Source organism: Emys orbicularis, chromosome 5 (assembly GCF_028017835.1).
Source record: "Emys orbicularis isolate rEmyOrb1 chromosome 5, rEmyOrb1.hap1, whole genome shotgun sequence".
NCBI lineage: Eukaryota > Metazoa > Chordata > Testudines > Emydidae > Emys > Emys orbicularis.
The window spans coordinates 123,245,229-123,261,730 of NC_088687.1; the positions used below are offsets into that span (position 1 = coordinate 123,245,229).

A 16,502-nucleotide genomic window follows, 5' to 3' on the forward strand; every position below is an offset into this window, starting at 1 on the left:
CCAGTGCAAATATTCCACTTTGCACCTGAAATTCATTTTGTGGGTGCAGATTTTGCATGTGCCAACTGGATCTGTGTGACACTCCGTACCTCAAAGTAGCATCCTGGAACCCCCATCTTCACCACTGTGAAATGATTATGATATGTTTTGTACAAAGAATGCCTTGTGAAGTATCATTTAAAAAGTTTTGCTCTGTTGAACATTAACATCCTGTTGAATTATATGTGCTATCATTGTATGTGAAGTTATGAAATACTGCTCTGTATGTGTTACTGAAATATGTTGTGAAGTGGGGAATGTCCACAGCTAGCCTTTCAGTAGCAACAAAGGAGCAACTATCATTGGCTAGACAGGCGTTGATATCCCATCAAGAAGAATCCACTCTTCCAGAGGCTTCTCAGAGAGGGCAGGTATGCAACGAGGGTTACCTAACCCCCACCTCACAGCAAGTATCTTTCTAGCAGTTGGAAGAAAGTATAAAAGGGGAACAGTGACATCATCACTTGGCCTCTCTCCTCCCCCATCTCAACACCTGGGAGAGCATCTGGAAGACAAAGAGTTTGAACCGGGGAGACTGGTCCCAGGCTGGGAAGGGAATCTAGCCTGTGTATTAAGGACTGTGAGCTGCCTGTAACATGTATTAGGGTGAGAAGAGCTATTTGATTCAGATCTTGCTTAGGCCATGTCTACACTTACAAACTTACAGTGACACCACGGTACTGATATAGCTGTGCGGCTGAAAGAGCATGCGTGTAGCTGCGTTATGCCAACAGGAGAGAGCTCTCCTGTCGACATAATAAAACCAGCTCAATGGACGGCGGTAGCTGTTGGTGGGAGAGGGTCTCCCGCTGACATAGCGCTGTGCACACGAGCGCTTATGCCAGCAAAACGTATGTCACTCAAGGGGATGTTTTTTCCCACACCTGATGGACAAAAGTTTTGCCAACGTAAGTGCTAATGAAGACATGGCCGTAGTCTGTTAAAGTTAGAATTTAGACTGTGTTTCTATTTTTATTTCTTATGTAACCAACTTTGATCTCTATGTCTGCTACTTATATCATTTAAAATCTATCATTCTGTAGTTAATAAATCTGTTTTATATTTTACCTAAAACTGTGTGGTTTTAGTTAAAATGCCTGGGAAATCTCAGCTCAGGTTTAAAAGGACTGTTGCACGTCCCTTTGCTGGAGTGACAAACTAATTAATGAACTTGCACTGTCCAAGGGAGGCTTGAGCAGTGAAAGATGGTATATTTCTGGGGTGACTGCTGAGTGTGAGTCTCCACATGCTGATGGCTGAGTGATGATAGCACCTGGAGGGGTTGGCTGTTTGTCACTGGCATAGCATTGTGAGAGACAGCCCAGGCTGGAGGATTAAGGGGGCACAGCGGTCCGACAGCTCCAGGTTGTACCCTGGGGACACCATCACAATCTGTAAAAAGGAAGATGGGGCCAAAGCCCTTTTGAAAACTTACTGCCACTGATGCATACATCTGTACACAACAAAAACTGTGATAGAAATGTGTGCAAACAATCTTAACTGACTGTATCTATTCAGGAGTTTGTAACTTACTGGCCAGGTAACCATGTCCTCCACAAGCTTCTCGACATTCCTGGGCTGCTTGCTGGGCAGTCCAGGAGGCCAGTGGTTTACCACCAGTAGACAAGGCATGAATCTCACGTCCAATTTCAGCCTTTGTAAAAAATAAGCTAATGGTAAATGTTTTTTTAAACAAAACAAGTTCAAGAGTACACACAAAAAGCTAAGGGTGAAATTCATCCATGTGACTGCCACAGTCTTGACCAAGACCAGGGATTGAACCAGGTATTAAAAGCCTGAATACCTCTTGAACGAAAAAGAGCCAGGCTCTCTAGCTGTGAGCTGTAAACAGACCCACATCCTCTATGGACTGGTCACAAAAGGAGACACATAATACACACCAACCGGGGTGCAAGACCTATACACCATTTAACTTGACCTGCACAAAACCCGAGGGTTTAAGTGAGACTGAAGTGATAAACAGTCACTGTGCAGACCTTGACACGGGGTGAATTCCACCTTAAGTTATTACAAAAATAATTCTATTTACAAAAAGACAATAAAAAAAACTATATAGTGCACTGATGCTGGTCAGAGTCAAGCCCTATACAGGTGCAGAGAGATAAAAATTATTTCCTTTACAGAGATTGCCAACAAATTCATTGTACTGCTCATTTAACCCACATTTCATAAATGTTAATATTTTACAGTTAAATTATTTTCAAATGTATTAACTTGAATTGCAAACTTGAGCCTGACTCTGAAAAGATATTGTTCTGGCTTATGACAGAAACTCTGTCATGTATCTCATGCAATGTCAATTTCAGTTGACCAAAACTGAATCTTCATTAAGACAATGCAGAGAGACAAGGTGGATGAGGTAATATCTTTTATTTGACCAACTTCTGTTGGTGAAAGAGACAAGCTTTTGATCTTACACAGAGCTCTTCTTCAGGTCTGGGAAAGGTATTCTATGTGTCACAACTAAATACAAGATGGAACAGATTGTTTAGTATAAGTAGTGCATATTGCAAGAGCCCATTGAAGGTGCAGTGACCAGTAATTACTTAGGCCCCTTTTCAAGAAGAAACATCTCTGTTTTGGAAAGAACTTGAATGTATGCTTAAATCCCATTGAAGTCATCAGAACATAAACCCATGACCAAAGTTAACTGCTTTCCTGGCCTTTAACACTAATGTTTCTCCCCCCTCTTCTCCTCATTTCTGAGACACTTGTGTATACAGGCCCTTGGTTTAACAATTGGAAGTTTACTGCATTGAAAACCCGAGTTGCAATTAAAAGGATATGTATAAACATCTCACCTGTCTTGGACTCTTATCCTTCATCAGAAGACCTATGTGAAATTCTATGAAGTTCATGAACAAAGACTTGGCGAAATGGTCTAAGGCATATGTAGCTGCCAGATAGGGAAGCAGGCGCCATTGCTGGAATGAAAATTAAATCTGTGTGAGGGAAGGTTGATATATACATATTATTAGGGGCTTTTCCAAGGATACTCAAAACCCCTATGGTATATTTTTTCAGTTTCTAGAAAACTACCATATTTCAACTTCAATCTTCTAATTATTAAGCATCTGCCCTCCCACCCCCAATACCCTATTCAAATACAGACTATATTGTTTGTGGTTATGTTCAATTAGTAATTAGAGCTGGATGGGAAACAATTTTCCTGTCCCACAAACATTTGAGATTTCAAAAAAAAATTCCCATCCCAAATCAGAACAAGTCAACTTTTCATAAACCAAAAATCCCCCCCATCTCTCCCCCCCCTCCCCCCCCGCAAAGAAGAAGAATTTGGATCAATTGAAACATTTCAATAATTTTGAAATGTTTTTATTTGGTTTTTGGCTTTTTCCTCCCACAATTAGTTTAAATGAAAAGTCATTTTGAACCAGAAGACTGGAGTTTTTCATTTCAAACATAATTTTTGACAATTTAAAAACTTCTTTGGATTGAGAAATTTGTTGAAATTAACCCTCTCCAGTGAACAGTTATGGTTTTGACAAATTGGCATTTTTCAATGAAAAATGTTTCATTGAAAAATTCCCAACTAGCTATTTTTGCAATGGCTCTTTAAATCAGTAAAGTAAATGAACCTTCTTCACAGGGATGCTCATGGTGAAACCATCCAAGTTCATGGTTCCTATTAATTTTTGATAAACATCAGATTAAACCAGCACATTGGTTCAATGAAATTCTTTGGGTGCAGAGACCATCTTTTTATCCTGTGTTTGTACAGCTTCTGACGTGGGGTACAGCAATACAAATAATTATTTCTATATTTTCAAAGGTTAATAAAGAAAAAAGGCTAAAGTAATGCACACAAACATGCTAACCAACTGTGCATTGATAAAACCAATGGTAAGGTGGAGGGTATTCTTCTTATTGTTTTCTTTAATACCCACAATGTTGTAGACAATGTTTACACGCAAACACCCTACCCCAATCTTTCAATTGAAGATGACAAGCCAAATCAAAAGGAGAGAAAGAGAAATATAATCAAAAGAGGTACAGTTGTTATATAAATTATGCACTTCTTGGTTTGTTAAATAATTTACACTTCAATGGTATTTGACTGCTCCTAACTTATCTATGATTAGTTTGCCTGTTTCTTGACAGCCTCAAGGAAGAAGTGGGTCTTGAGGATGATCTAGTACAGCCCTTATGGGTCAGTTGAAGGAAGGTGTTCCATGGATAGGGGACAACATGGAAGTAGGTGCAACATTGGTTGTGGGAGATGTGGAAAAGAGGGTAGTCAGGGACTATGGAAGAAATGAAATGTGAGACAAAAGCAAATAAATAGAGAGGGGCAGAGCTGTGAGGACCTTGAAGGTCAAGATAAGAATCTTGAATTTGATGCAGTGGAGTAGTAAAAGCCAGGAGAAGGATTCAGCAGATGGGGTGACATGTTCAGAACAACAGGTGAGGAAGATGATCTTAGCAGCTGCACTGGGAATAGACTGGAAGATGATGTCAATATAGGGCAGACCAACACAAAAGAAAGCATGATGAAAGTTGATATGGACCCAGAGTTTCTGAAAAGTAATAAACTTCCTCCCACCAATGTCAGAAAAGTGCTTCTAAGAACTCAACAATATATTGGGGTTTCAGTATTCCAGGGTCTGATTCTTATTTACATAAAGCCAATTTACACCTCTCTGGCAGTGAAAGGTGTGTGCTTTAAGGCCTCTTTACATTGCCAGAGTGATGTAAAGGGGCCTAAGGGCTTGTCTACAATTACAGTGCTGCAGCAGCTAGTGCTTAGTGAAGATTCAACCAATGCTGGGAGAGATTCTTCAGTTGGCCTAGGTACTCGATCTCCCTGAGAGACAGTAGCTATCGCGGTGGGAGAAGCCCTCCCAATGACATAGCTCTGTCTACAGTGGGGGGTTAGGTGAGTATAACTATGTGGTCAGGGGTGTGCCTATCCGTTGGTAGTGTAGACCACGTCTTACTGAGAATCAAGCCTTCAGAACTCTATAGGGCCAGACATTCAGCTGGTGTAAACTAGTATAACTTCATTGCTTTCAATGCAGCTATGCGGATTTGCATGTGCTGAGGATCTTGCTTTATATTTGAATACATTCCCTAGATTTGAATGAAATGCCACATTGTAGATTTAGTTAGTACCTGCATTTGGTATTCCAGGACTGGTATTTCTTCATCTGTTGGTCCAAACTGACGGCGTGTGGCTGAGAAGCGAATGGCTATTGATAAGGCAAGCTTTAAATTAACCACAGACATGCCTATGATCATAACTCTACCACTGGACAAAGCCCCAAGAGAAGCGCCAAAACGTTGCTTGAGATCCTGAGGGAATAAAAGACACACTAAATGGGCAGGTTCAGCCATGCCATAGCTTCATAATTGCACTACCTGCAACATCAGAATCCTGGTAGTTATGCCAAATGTTATACTTTCAAGGAGTTAGCACCCATTGACTTTAATGGCAAATGCATGGCTAAAACCCCATTCAGCTCTGAAAATATAAGGGAGCAGTTAATAGATTTGAAAAAAAAAATACAAACAATTCCTTCATAGTATATTTGATGACTGGATTCATTGCACATACAGTTCATTTCATACCTTAAATGAGCTAACGTATACTCCCTCAGCTGTGACATCTCCAGTTCTGTTCAATACGTTTTCTTTAGGTATCTTGACATTGTGAAACATAGCAAATCTGTTCAAGTAAATAAATATATTAACAATAAAATAGGAAAATTCATCACAACATAGCTTGGGTATATGCCCCAACAGACTGCCATAATGAATTAATGGCTGCATGAAGATTTCATGCACGTCAGTGAACTAAAAATAATATCACAACACAGGTATTTTTAGGGTCAGATTCTGCCACAGAGAGGACGATGCCTGTGAGAATACAGGTCTCCACATAAAAAGGTTCTATGAAACGCAACCTGGGTAAGTTTACTGTTACTCTTTTTTTTTTATGTTAAATTTGTTTTGGTTTTTGGAAATAAATATTATGCCTTCAGGAAAGACCCTCACTGACTGCACCTGTATTTTCTTTCTGCTGAGTCATTCGACCAGGTAACATTTAAAATATCATGACCTGTGATTATGTTTAAAAGAAAGAGATTTTGCAGATAGAAAAGCAATGAGAGGAAGGACTGTCTTATGGTTAAGACACTAGAGATGGACTTATGCAAGCGATTTCACTCTGTGCCTCAGTTTCCCATCTACGTACAAATGGGGACAATGAAACCTTTGTCTACCGTGTCTATTTTGAATCAGATTCTTACACTCATATTCAAGTCAAATCATGTGTTACTCCACAAATAATACCATTGAACTGAATGGCTCACTCATGACGTAAAATACTGCTCAATATAAATAAGGAAATCAGAATCTGGTTCTGAGTTTGTAAATTCTTTGGGGCAGGGACGGTCTATTACTATGTGTTTGTACAATCCCTAGCACAACAGGGCCCTGAATTTGATCAAATATCTAACATCAACAAGAACAATGTAGAATCAACACAGTGAAAGGGAACTGAAAAAGGCATTATTTGTACAGGAGCTCCAGCTATGATTTTTGCTCGCTGATGCGATGTAGCATCTTAAAAAGAAATGAGTAGGAGAATCTTTTCTTAAGTTCTGACACCCAACGTAATATTGATAGAAGCTGCATAAACAGGACACATATTTTTCAGAGAATCGTGTACTAGTCATTTTCAGCCAAATAGACAGTAAGGGCTGGCATGGTATCATAACACCAGCTCCATTTCTGAATATCTCAGCATCTAATATTGCTTGAAAATCTGTATTAATAATCAAAGCAAATTCCTCCTGCTTGCCAATACAGGCAAATATATTTAATAGCATGCGAGAGAGCCAGATCTTTCACATCAATAAATTATATAAGCTTTGCAATGCTACATGTACTTTAAAAATATGAGTAATTTCCAAGGAAACATATCTGCATATTGTATTAATTCTGCTTCAGAGATACAAGGCATTTTTTGACTGAGCAATATATACTCATACAAATGGTTGAAATGTGCAGTCTAACTGAGCATCAGATTCTTGAACCCTTACTCTGCATATAGACCCACTGATTTTGGTGGGACTACTCACAGAGTAAGGTACTACTCCATGAGAGTGAGGGTTGTATTTACAGAAATCCATCTTGGACAATGGTTTTGGATCCTCTACAAAAAAGGTGGGTTTTTTTTTTTTTTAAAGATAAAAGATCTTTTGGTTTATATGCAACTCTCTACTCTCTCCACCCCTGAAATAAAACCATCAAAGCTAAAAAAATTCCCCAGCAGCCTGTCCCTGCCTAATATTTGTTAGTGACAAAGTGTACAGGCTAGGTACAACTACAGCATGCCTGTGATACTAGGGCTTCCTCTTGTAAACACTTACTGGGGGCATGTAATGCTTATTACTACTGGGAGCTGTCGTATTGAAGTGAATGACAATACTCCCAGTAGTAATTTCAGTGGAGAAGACTGTAACCTACCTCACGCACCCACACAGGTTCTTAATACCCTTACTTCCCTATATGGGCTACCTGCATTCCTTGTGCAAGCACAAGAGGGAGGGCAGGTTCTAGAGGCCAACAGCTAGTTTCCACTCACAGAGGTGGGCAAGGAGTTGGCAAAGCATAAGTAAAACCATCTGAGATAGCTGAGCCAATGTCAGGGATGGACTCATCCAGTCCAGCTTCTCTCTCTCTAAAAAAAATGGGGGACAGGGTGAGCAAAAGACTTATCACAGTCTGTTCTCTATTTGTTGTTGATTCTAGAAGGAAGCTCCACCCCTGATTAAGATTTGCTTCCGACATCATTACCTGTGGAGAGGTAGGAGAAGGACTAGAGGCAGCAGTTGCTACCTGGAGAGAGATGCCTCAGGCAGCAAGTGATTTAAAAAGTGATGGTCAATAAACTATTATCTCAAACCATGCTTTGAAGCCAAGGATAATTCCATGTGCTTGCATCACTTCTCCATTCATAAATCTGATATACTCAGCTAAATCTCACTACTAGGGAACTTTCTATTAGTTCAATCTTAATTGGAAGCCTGATATGCATTCAGTCACACAACCCTTTTAAAATCCAGCCTCAATATTAAAAGTTTAGTAAACAGAGCCAATCTGATTTGTGTTAAATTAGCATATGGGTACAATTCTGCAAATACCTATGCATGCTAATAATTTTACTTATGTAAGTAGCTCCATTTATTTCAGTACGACTATACACTTGTATAAAGCTACTCATGTGAATATTCTGAACCTTTAATACACAATTTCAAGTCCAGCGAGTCTCTTCTATAACACCATACTGAAGATATATTCTCATTAAATAGCTATACAAGTTACCCAAATATTCTCACCTACTAATTCTAAGAAGGAAGAAAAGAATTAACAAAGTAAGTTGCTTGTTGTTGTAGTGAGCGCTCTTAACGGGCCAGCTATAAAAACAAAATGCCAGACATACAGAGTATTGTTTGATCATCTCTATACTGCATAAAAGATTATCCAGAATGACCTTGATGGAAAAAAAAAACCATACTATCACATTTCTTATAACTAGTGAACCAGAAAATTAAATTACACTCGCTTAACAGTAACTGATCTTCTTGGTATTACACTTTATGGGTTACATATTTGCTGCTTTTTCCTCAGCTAATGTCTAAATAAATCCATACAGCAAATGGCAAAACCTTTAAAAAGCTTGAATAACTGGGCAGAAAGATAAGTTACAAATCCACTGACAACTACCATGAGTGAAGAAGTGAGATTTACTGTTTATGAACACTAATGATGAAAATAAAAGCAGACGCATGTAGGACCCTGGATTTGGATGGGCTTATGAAACTACAGCCAGTTCTCCAAGAGCTTTTATGCTTTTAAAATCTTTTTTTTTTTATAGTTAACCATACACACCAATTGGAAGGTGATGTTGGAACATACTAAAAATAAATAAGATTTCATAAAGTTATAGATCACATTTTGAATGTCTATTCACTCAGAAAACATAGTACATAGACACAGACCAGATCTGTCAACAAGTTTAGGGGAAAATCCATTTAAATGAATGGAAGAGCTACTTGTGTAACTGTACAGACATTCATGGGAATGTCAAGCACATAAGAGCTTATGCAATGGGCAAGGTACATGTATGTACTGGTGACATTGGAATCCACCTTTCCTATGGCCTCCATTGTAGAGCAGTTAGTGTCATCAGGGTTTGACTCATTTTGTGTTCTGACAGACGGCTCTTATCTGTAAATATACATTGTTGGGATAATTCCATCGGGGTCTGCCTCCAGTTGTGTGTTCTTGGCCATGGATAAGTTGACAAGTTCATAGATTTTAAGACCAGAAGGGACCACTAGATTGAGTCTGACCTCCTGTATAACACAACAGGCCATCGAATATTACCCCATTTAACTGCCGTAGTGAGCCCAACTTGTGCTTGGCTAATGCAGATCTTCCATAAAGGCATCCCATCTTGATTTAGACTTCCGCCATTTCCCCTGGTAGTTTGTTCCAGTGGTTAATCACCGGCACTGTTAAAAAACTGTGCCTTACTTCTTGCTGTGTTAAACATTGGACTGCATCGCAACAAAGTAATGAATGTACTGCTCTCCAAACTTATTTCACCCATCACCATTCAGCAGCCATTATCATTGCATTCTTGCATGCACAATCCTACTTGAGAAGGGCAGTCACATCCCCATAGTAGTCTCTATGTCAGGGATCTAGGGTTAACAGTGTCCCAGTGCTGCTGCCCTGCTAATCAGTGTCCCACATACAATATTTTACAAATAATATACACAGAAAATGTTTTAAATCTAGTACTCTGAGGTTTTCCACCATCCACCTCCATTCATCACTGATGCATAACTGGGCTACGCGTATTCCTGCCTGGAACAGTTAGGCAGGGTGAAGTCACAATCCCACAGCAGTCTCTCTGTCAGGTCTTTCGCCAGTGGTGCAGAGAACATTTCAAGCAAAGTTAATCTCTTTTCCCTTAAATCATGCTACAATCATTAATCTGGAGCGCAGTAACACGGATAAAAGTGAGCAGCTGGAAAAGCAGCATATTCCCTTTGCCAGTACTAAAGTAATAAGCTGTTACCTGCAGTGCAGATGGCAAGACTGTGCTTTTGGGGAATTTCAAACCCACTCAGATCTCTTTTGATGGCCAACTTCTGTTTTTGACTATCTTGAGAATGTTGAAGTGACAATCCCTTTAATCTTCCTACCCAGATGTAGCCAGCAGGGGGATGGGATTGGAAGCTTGGGGATCAAGTGATGGTTACAGGGCACAATGATCAAATAATGTTAGAGGCAGAGTAGACCAAGGGCAGAATGGGGGCATAGAGGGATGGTGAAAAGCCTGCAGAAGACAGAAAGACCAGTCACACATTTCAGAATCTGGAAGCTCACAAAGGGATGAGGTTGAAGAGAAGGAAGGGTGCCGGGAAGCTGGGGAAAAGTTTTTAAAGCAGCATTTTAGGCCATATTGCCACAGTCAAAAGTAGAACCTTGCATCGCTAACAGTAACAGACAGTAGCTATGTTAATACACCCACCTCATTTTATAGCAGCTATAACTGTGCCGGCACTTCATGGAAGAGACAGAAAGACAGAGACCTCCGCCTCACTATGCTTACAGTAAGGCCCAATCCTGCAATGAGCTCTGTGTGGGTGGACCCTTGCATCTGCAGAGAGCCACAATGGTTCCGGTGAGACTGTGCAGAAAGAGGCTGTGGGGAGCTCACTGCAGGGCTGGGGCCTTAATTTTAGATGTGCCAAAACGAGCGGGAGTGACAAATTGCAGAGAGGGAATGGGGCGGGGAAGGATGAGGACTATGATCACAGCTTAGGCTGTGCATTCCAGGAGGTTCTGTTTAAGATTTTTGTTATTTTTTAAATATAAAATAAGAATTTAGAGAGAAGATGGAGAACATTAATAATTCACATTGCACAGCAACTAGTTAGACTTAAATGGAGACTTTAAAATATACAGGACACGCACTGTGTGTGAGTCAGGGTTATTAGGAGAACGGCAGCTTTGGCACTGCCTGACTTGGGCGTGCTCAAATTTGTAAAACTTCACATAGACTGTTTTTAATTTGTTTAACATGTTAATATATTTCAGTCTGTTTGCTTTATGACTGTAATTACTGTGAGCAGCCAGTCAGAGTCAGTGCAAACTCATGTTGTTTCACAAGACATCATAGATTTAGATTCTAAGCTTTTTGGGGTGGGGCCTGTCTTTTTGGTCTGTGTTTGTGAGGTGCCGAGGTCCATGACTGGGGCTCCCAGGGGCTACCGCAATACAACTAATAAATAAATAATAATGTATTTAAAAGGGGCCTACGAAGGATGTGAGGTTGTGTGACAGCTGCCATCTTGGCCGACACACGGAGTTGAATGGGCGACCTCCAAAACTAAAAGCATGAGCTGCTACAACTTAAATGGAAGAGCAAAGTCTTCCTAGTGTAACAGATTCACAGAGGGGAGCTATAACACACAATCACCAGGCAAAAAGCAAGAAATGGTGATCCGACGTGCCAAACCCGCGAAAAAACACAGAGATTAGGCTTTTTTTTGGCTTAATTGGCTTGTGAGTTGCTTGTTGGCTAGTTTTTGGCTTGTAGCTTGTTTGCAGCTTGTTGCTTCTTTTTTTTTTTGATTGGCTCCTGGCAAGGGGGAGCAAGTAGGGCAAGCGGGGGAGAGAGTTGGGGGTGCCCAGCGGGCCCACCACAGTCCCAGACTGCACGCTGGGGGATCTAGTCACATAGAATGTCGGGGTTGTTAGGGATTGGTTTGTTTTGGCCTTGTTTTGAAATGGGATTAGCTTGATTTTTGGCTTACTGTGAAAGTCGGGGTGCTTATTTACCACATGAAAGTTGGCAACTGTGATGGTGACCCACCCTCCTGGGATTGTTTTTTTTTTTTTTAATTGGTAGTATCAGGAACATTGAGTCTGCCCTGCCATGATTTTTCTAGAGAACCTCCTGAATATCTCAGAGCATGTTGTATATGGTGAGAGCTCACACCTCAGTGAAGTGGATATTGGCTTAGTGGATGTTGACTCATTAACATACTGTATTTTTCCAAAGTTTTAGTCTGTTATTGAAATGAAATAGGTGGTAATAACCCCCGCCTCCCCTCCCAAAATCCAACCAAACCTATACGTTTCTGAAAGGGTACTAAACACAGTTTGCCCTTGGTCACAGCTGAACTTGTACTGGGTTCAGTCGCAATCATTTGCTGATGTACATTTTCAGGAATCAGCAATTTTGCTACTGTAGAAAAAGCCATAGAGCCTTCCAGGCAGACAAAATCTGAATTTCTAAGGTGAAAAAACAGCAGAGAAAAAAGAAATACACGCTGCCCTACGACCCCCCACCCCCAAATTCTCTCCTCCCAAACCCCTCCTTTTACACCTTTTTATATATATTACAGAGAAGCAAAAAAAGGTCACAAGCTGTGACGATTTGGGAATCCGTCTGTACAATTTATGAATTCTGTGTGACATTATGAACTCTATGTATCTTGACCTAGCTGCAAACTCCATTTTGAAGCTGCAGCCTTTTGCCTTCTCTATGGTCTGTTTGCCTCCCAGTTGGGTTGAAATTCTAAAGGCTGGCAACAAAAGGTAACTGACTTTAAATGTTCGCCCACTGAAATGTAATAGCTTTGAACAATAGATAGGCTCCCAACTGCAGAGAGTATGAAGAGTCACCATTGTGCCCACAGGCTAGGCAGCTGGACAGCAGGTTCCAGTTCTCAGAAGGGAATGCCAGACAGAAAGTCTGCAGCCTGACAGTGTACCCAGGGCCCCCAGGATGGTGGCAATTTCTGAACTCTGTTCAGGCCCTGGCAGCTTAAAGCATTCAGGGACCCAGAAGTTTGGATTCTCCCCATAGCAATCTGGTGGGTGACCAGAAAGGAGGCACCTGACTGGATCTATATCACAAGCCCAGTTATTTTTTAAACTATCTCCATTTACAGAATGCAGCAAAGCCTCACACCCCTCCTGCTAGTAACAGGCAGATACTTTTACACTACTTCAAACAGTAAGGCATGACTGAGGCTCTGGCGCAGTTACACCCTCTGGTGGCTGCATTATGTTACTGAATGAGAAAGATGAATAACTTGAGAGGAAAGAATGTAAAGCCTGCAATGCGCAGAATGGTTTTTTTTTAAATACTACACTGTAATTTGTATGCACTAAATGTTGTGTAAATGGTAGACAAGAAAAGAGATTAAAAAAATAGGCCTGGATTTTTTTTTTAATGGGTGCCTAAAGTTAGGCTCCTAGGGAGAGGTTTTCAAAAGCCATGTGCCCCTAGATCGTGAGGTGTTCATATACTAAAGGGATGGGGGTCTATATGAGTTTGTTAGACAGACAGACAGATAGAGTAGTCCATTCAATGACTTTCAATGGGACTTGTGCTCCTAGAGCCCTTAGGTGCTTTTGAAAACCCAACCCCTGATAAAAATATTAGGGTCTACATTACCAGGAAACCAAACTTCAGCCAAGCAACCCAATCGAGTCGTAGTTTTCAAAACCAGAAGGGACCATTATGTATCTAGTCTGACCTCCTTAACACAGGCCATAGAATTTCACCCCGTAATTTTTGCAATTTCTCCCCCCACACCAGTCCTTAATAGGTGCCTAAATATGTACAAGTATTTAGGAGCCTAAATGTAGGCACTCGTTTTTGAAAATCCTGGCATTAGCCCCTTCTATTTTAGTAGCAAAACTCAAGAACAGAATGTAAAATTGCAACATCACTTTCCTTATGGGCCTGCTTCTGATCTTGCTTCCAACAGTCTTACATCAGTGTAACTCCACTGAATTCCATGGGGGATTTACGGAAATGAGATCAGAATCAGGCCTTTTGCGTGTGCAGTCTTATAGCTGGCAACATCTATTAAACATACTAAAGTTTTAAGTAATTGCGTATTGGGGTGAAACGTGCCCCATTCTCATCTCCACACACAATGGAAACTACAGCATACAAGAACTTCCCTTAAGTAGTCTTTTGCTTTCTAAGGATCATATTGTGGCATATAACTATTGCTCTGAGTAGGAGGTGATGTACCACCCTAAGGGGAGTCAGGGAGGACTCTCTCCTTATGAAGCCTGGTATACCGGGACTGCACAGCATGCACCCGCATCACTGAGAATACTACAGCCTGCCTACTCTGCAAGCTGGTATAGGAAGGCCAGGTCACATCCTCCGCACTCCCTTTGGGGCTTCATGTGCTTCTGGGAAGCAGTTCATCCAGTCCCCTGACTACCCGGGCTGCATTTGTGAGAGACCTTTGTGCTAGCTCTGCAAGATGTGTGGGCAGGCAGTGGGATAGTGGGGAGGTTCGGTTCTTGTGAACCCTCATCTCCCATCCCCACACATCCGAATAAAGGCAGCCATTACTGATGTGACATGATGTATTCAATTTACAACATTTGGGAGCGTTAGGAATACATTTACCCTTGTTGGTACCTGGGATGCACACTACAACCCCCTGCAGCAGTGGGGCAGCTTAATCTCCTGGAGATGGTCAGCATTCACCCTCCTTTGTGGTTTCCACATCTGGAAAGCAGTTTAATTTATGGTTGAGGCACCAAAGGAACCCATATACCGGAGGCTGCTAAGCAGATGCCCTGAATCTGCTACCCTGGCCATACCTATTCCCTCAGCTGGATTCTGTGTAGAGACAGCAGCTTCCAAGCTCTCTAGCAGAGTTTGATATGCTGGTGCCTTACTCTACCATGACCTTCATCCCAACAGCTTTTCTGTCACTGTGGGTTCATGCTGTCAGATGAATGAATGCAGGGCTGAGTATATCATCCTATTGTTTCCTTGTGCTCCTGGTCACAGGGTGGCTGGACATTTTAGTAGGAGATGGGCCCAGCACCACCTTTGACATAGCCTGCTCTCCTACCTAGGTGGGGAGAATGAGGCGGGTCCGGTGACCACCAACCCTGGGATAGATAAGGCAGATGCTTGGAAAGAGACTTCAGGGAACTCTGAAACACTGGGAAGCTGCTGCTTTGAGAGCAGAAAGACCTACCCTCAAGGAGGAGGAGCTGTGCCCAGCTGCAGACTAGGTGAGGTTTTAAATTTTGAGTTATTTTGTGTTTGAAGGATGTTGCTGCCTATCCAGAAAGAAATGAATTAGGGGAATATAAAGGAACCAGCTGGAAGAAGCCAGCCTGAATCTAATCACAGCCCCTGGGGAGAGGGCTGTGGGATCCCCTGACCAGAGGAAAGGGTTTGGGCCTGAAGGGCCAACAGAAATGGTATAAAAACTTCATAAATCAGACGCTCCGGGAGGGGAATTGTATTTTATACCTCTGGACTGTGTGGGGTTTTTGAGGAGCCCTGAAAGAAGGGGAAACCAAGGCAGGGTGCCTCAGAGCCACAAGGAGAAACTCGGGAGGCAGACAACCCCATTATACTCTCCCATTTGTCTGCCTGTATCTACCTGTTGTCTCGTTTTATACGTAAGCTCTTTGGGGCCGGGATTGTCTCTTTGTTCTGTGTTTGTACAGCACCTAGCACAATGGAGTCCTAGGCCATCACTCTGGCTCCTAGAAACTGCCATTATACAAATGATACCTAATAAAAAATAACTTATACCCATTAGCCTGAGAGACGGGAAAGCAAACTGAAAGAGTGGTTAGAATACCCACAATTATTTTAAATTAGCAGATGTCCTAACCAACGTGGGGACTTTCCCCTGACATCTACACCGCATGTTGTGTGCTATTTCTTTTCTACAATGTACTGCATGGACTTCCAATCTAAATGTACTATGTGCATTTTATCTCAAAGTACTGGTTACTGCCCATACACTTAAACTGTGTAATGAAAAAATGTCTTCTAAAGTCCTGTGCCCCATAGACAAATATCTATAAAAGAATCTATTGTTTCAGCAGTGATGCGCACACACACACACACACACACACACACACACACACACCCCTGCCAGATCAAATCCTTTCTGTATTTGTGGATCTGTACTTAAAAACTTGTGGCACCTTACAGACTAACACATTTATTAGAGCATAAGCTTTCGTGGGCTACAGCCCACTTCTTCGGATGCATATAGAATGGAACATATATTGAGGAGATATATATACACACATACAGAGAGCATGAACAGGTGGGAGTTGTCTTACCAACTCTGAGAGGCCAATTAAGTAAGAGAAAAAAAAACTTTTGAAGTGATAATCAAGATAGCCCAGTACAGACAGTTTGAAAGAAGTGTGAGAATACTTACAAGGGCAGATAGACTCCATTCAGTTTATTTAGACCCATGCAACAATGCCACCTCCTGGATGGTAGCTTGTGGTGCATACACAATAATACATTTCAAAAATCAAGTGGAATCATTAGAAAAAAGTCTTGTGCAAAGAAAAAAGGAAAACAAAAAAGGGTTCAA

General features: G+C 41.3%; 1 protein-coding gene across 1 annotated transcript in view; it reads right to left on the minus strand.

The window, feature by feature from the left end:
• The window catches only part of ACOX3 (acyl-CoA oxidase 3, pristanoyl), a 58,268-nt gene that overhangs the window by 18,099 nt on the left and 23,667 nt on the right, over nucleotides 1-16,502 (minus strand). Inside the window, 4 exon segments of the mRNA XM_065405067.1 lie at nucleotides 1,573-1,693; nucleotides 2,862-2,984; nucleotides 5,191-5,370; nucleotides 5,647-5,743. Coding sequence (XP_065261139.1) covers nucleotides 1,573-1,693; nucleotides 2,862-2,984; nucleotides 5,191-5,370; nucleotides 5,647-5,743 — 521 coding nt within the window.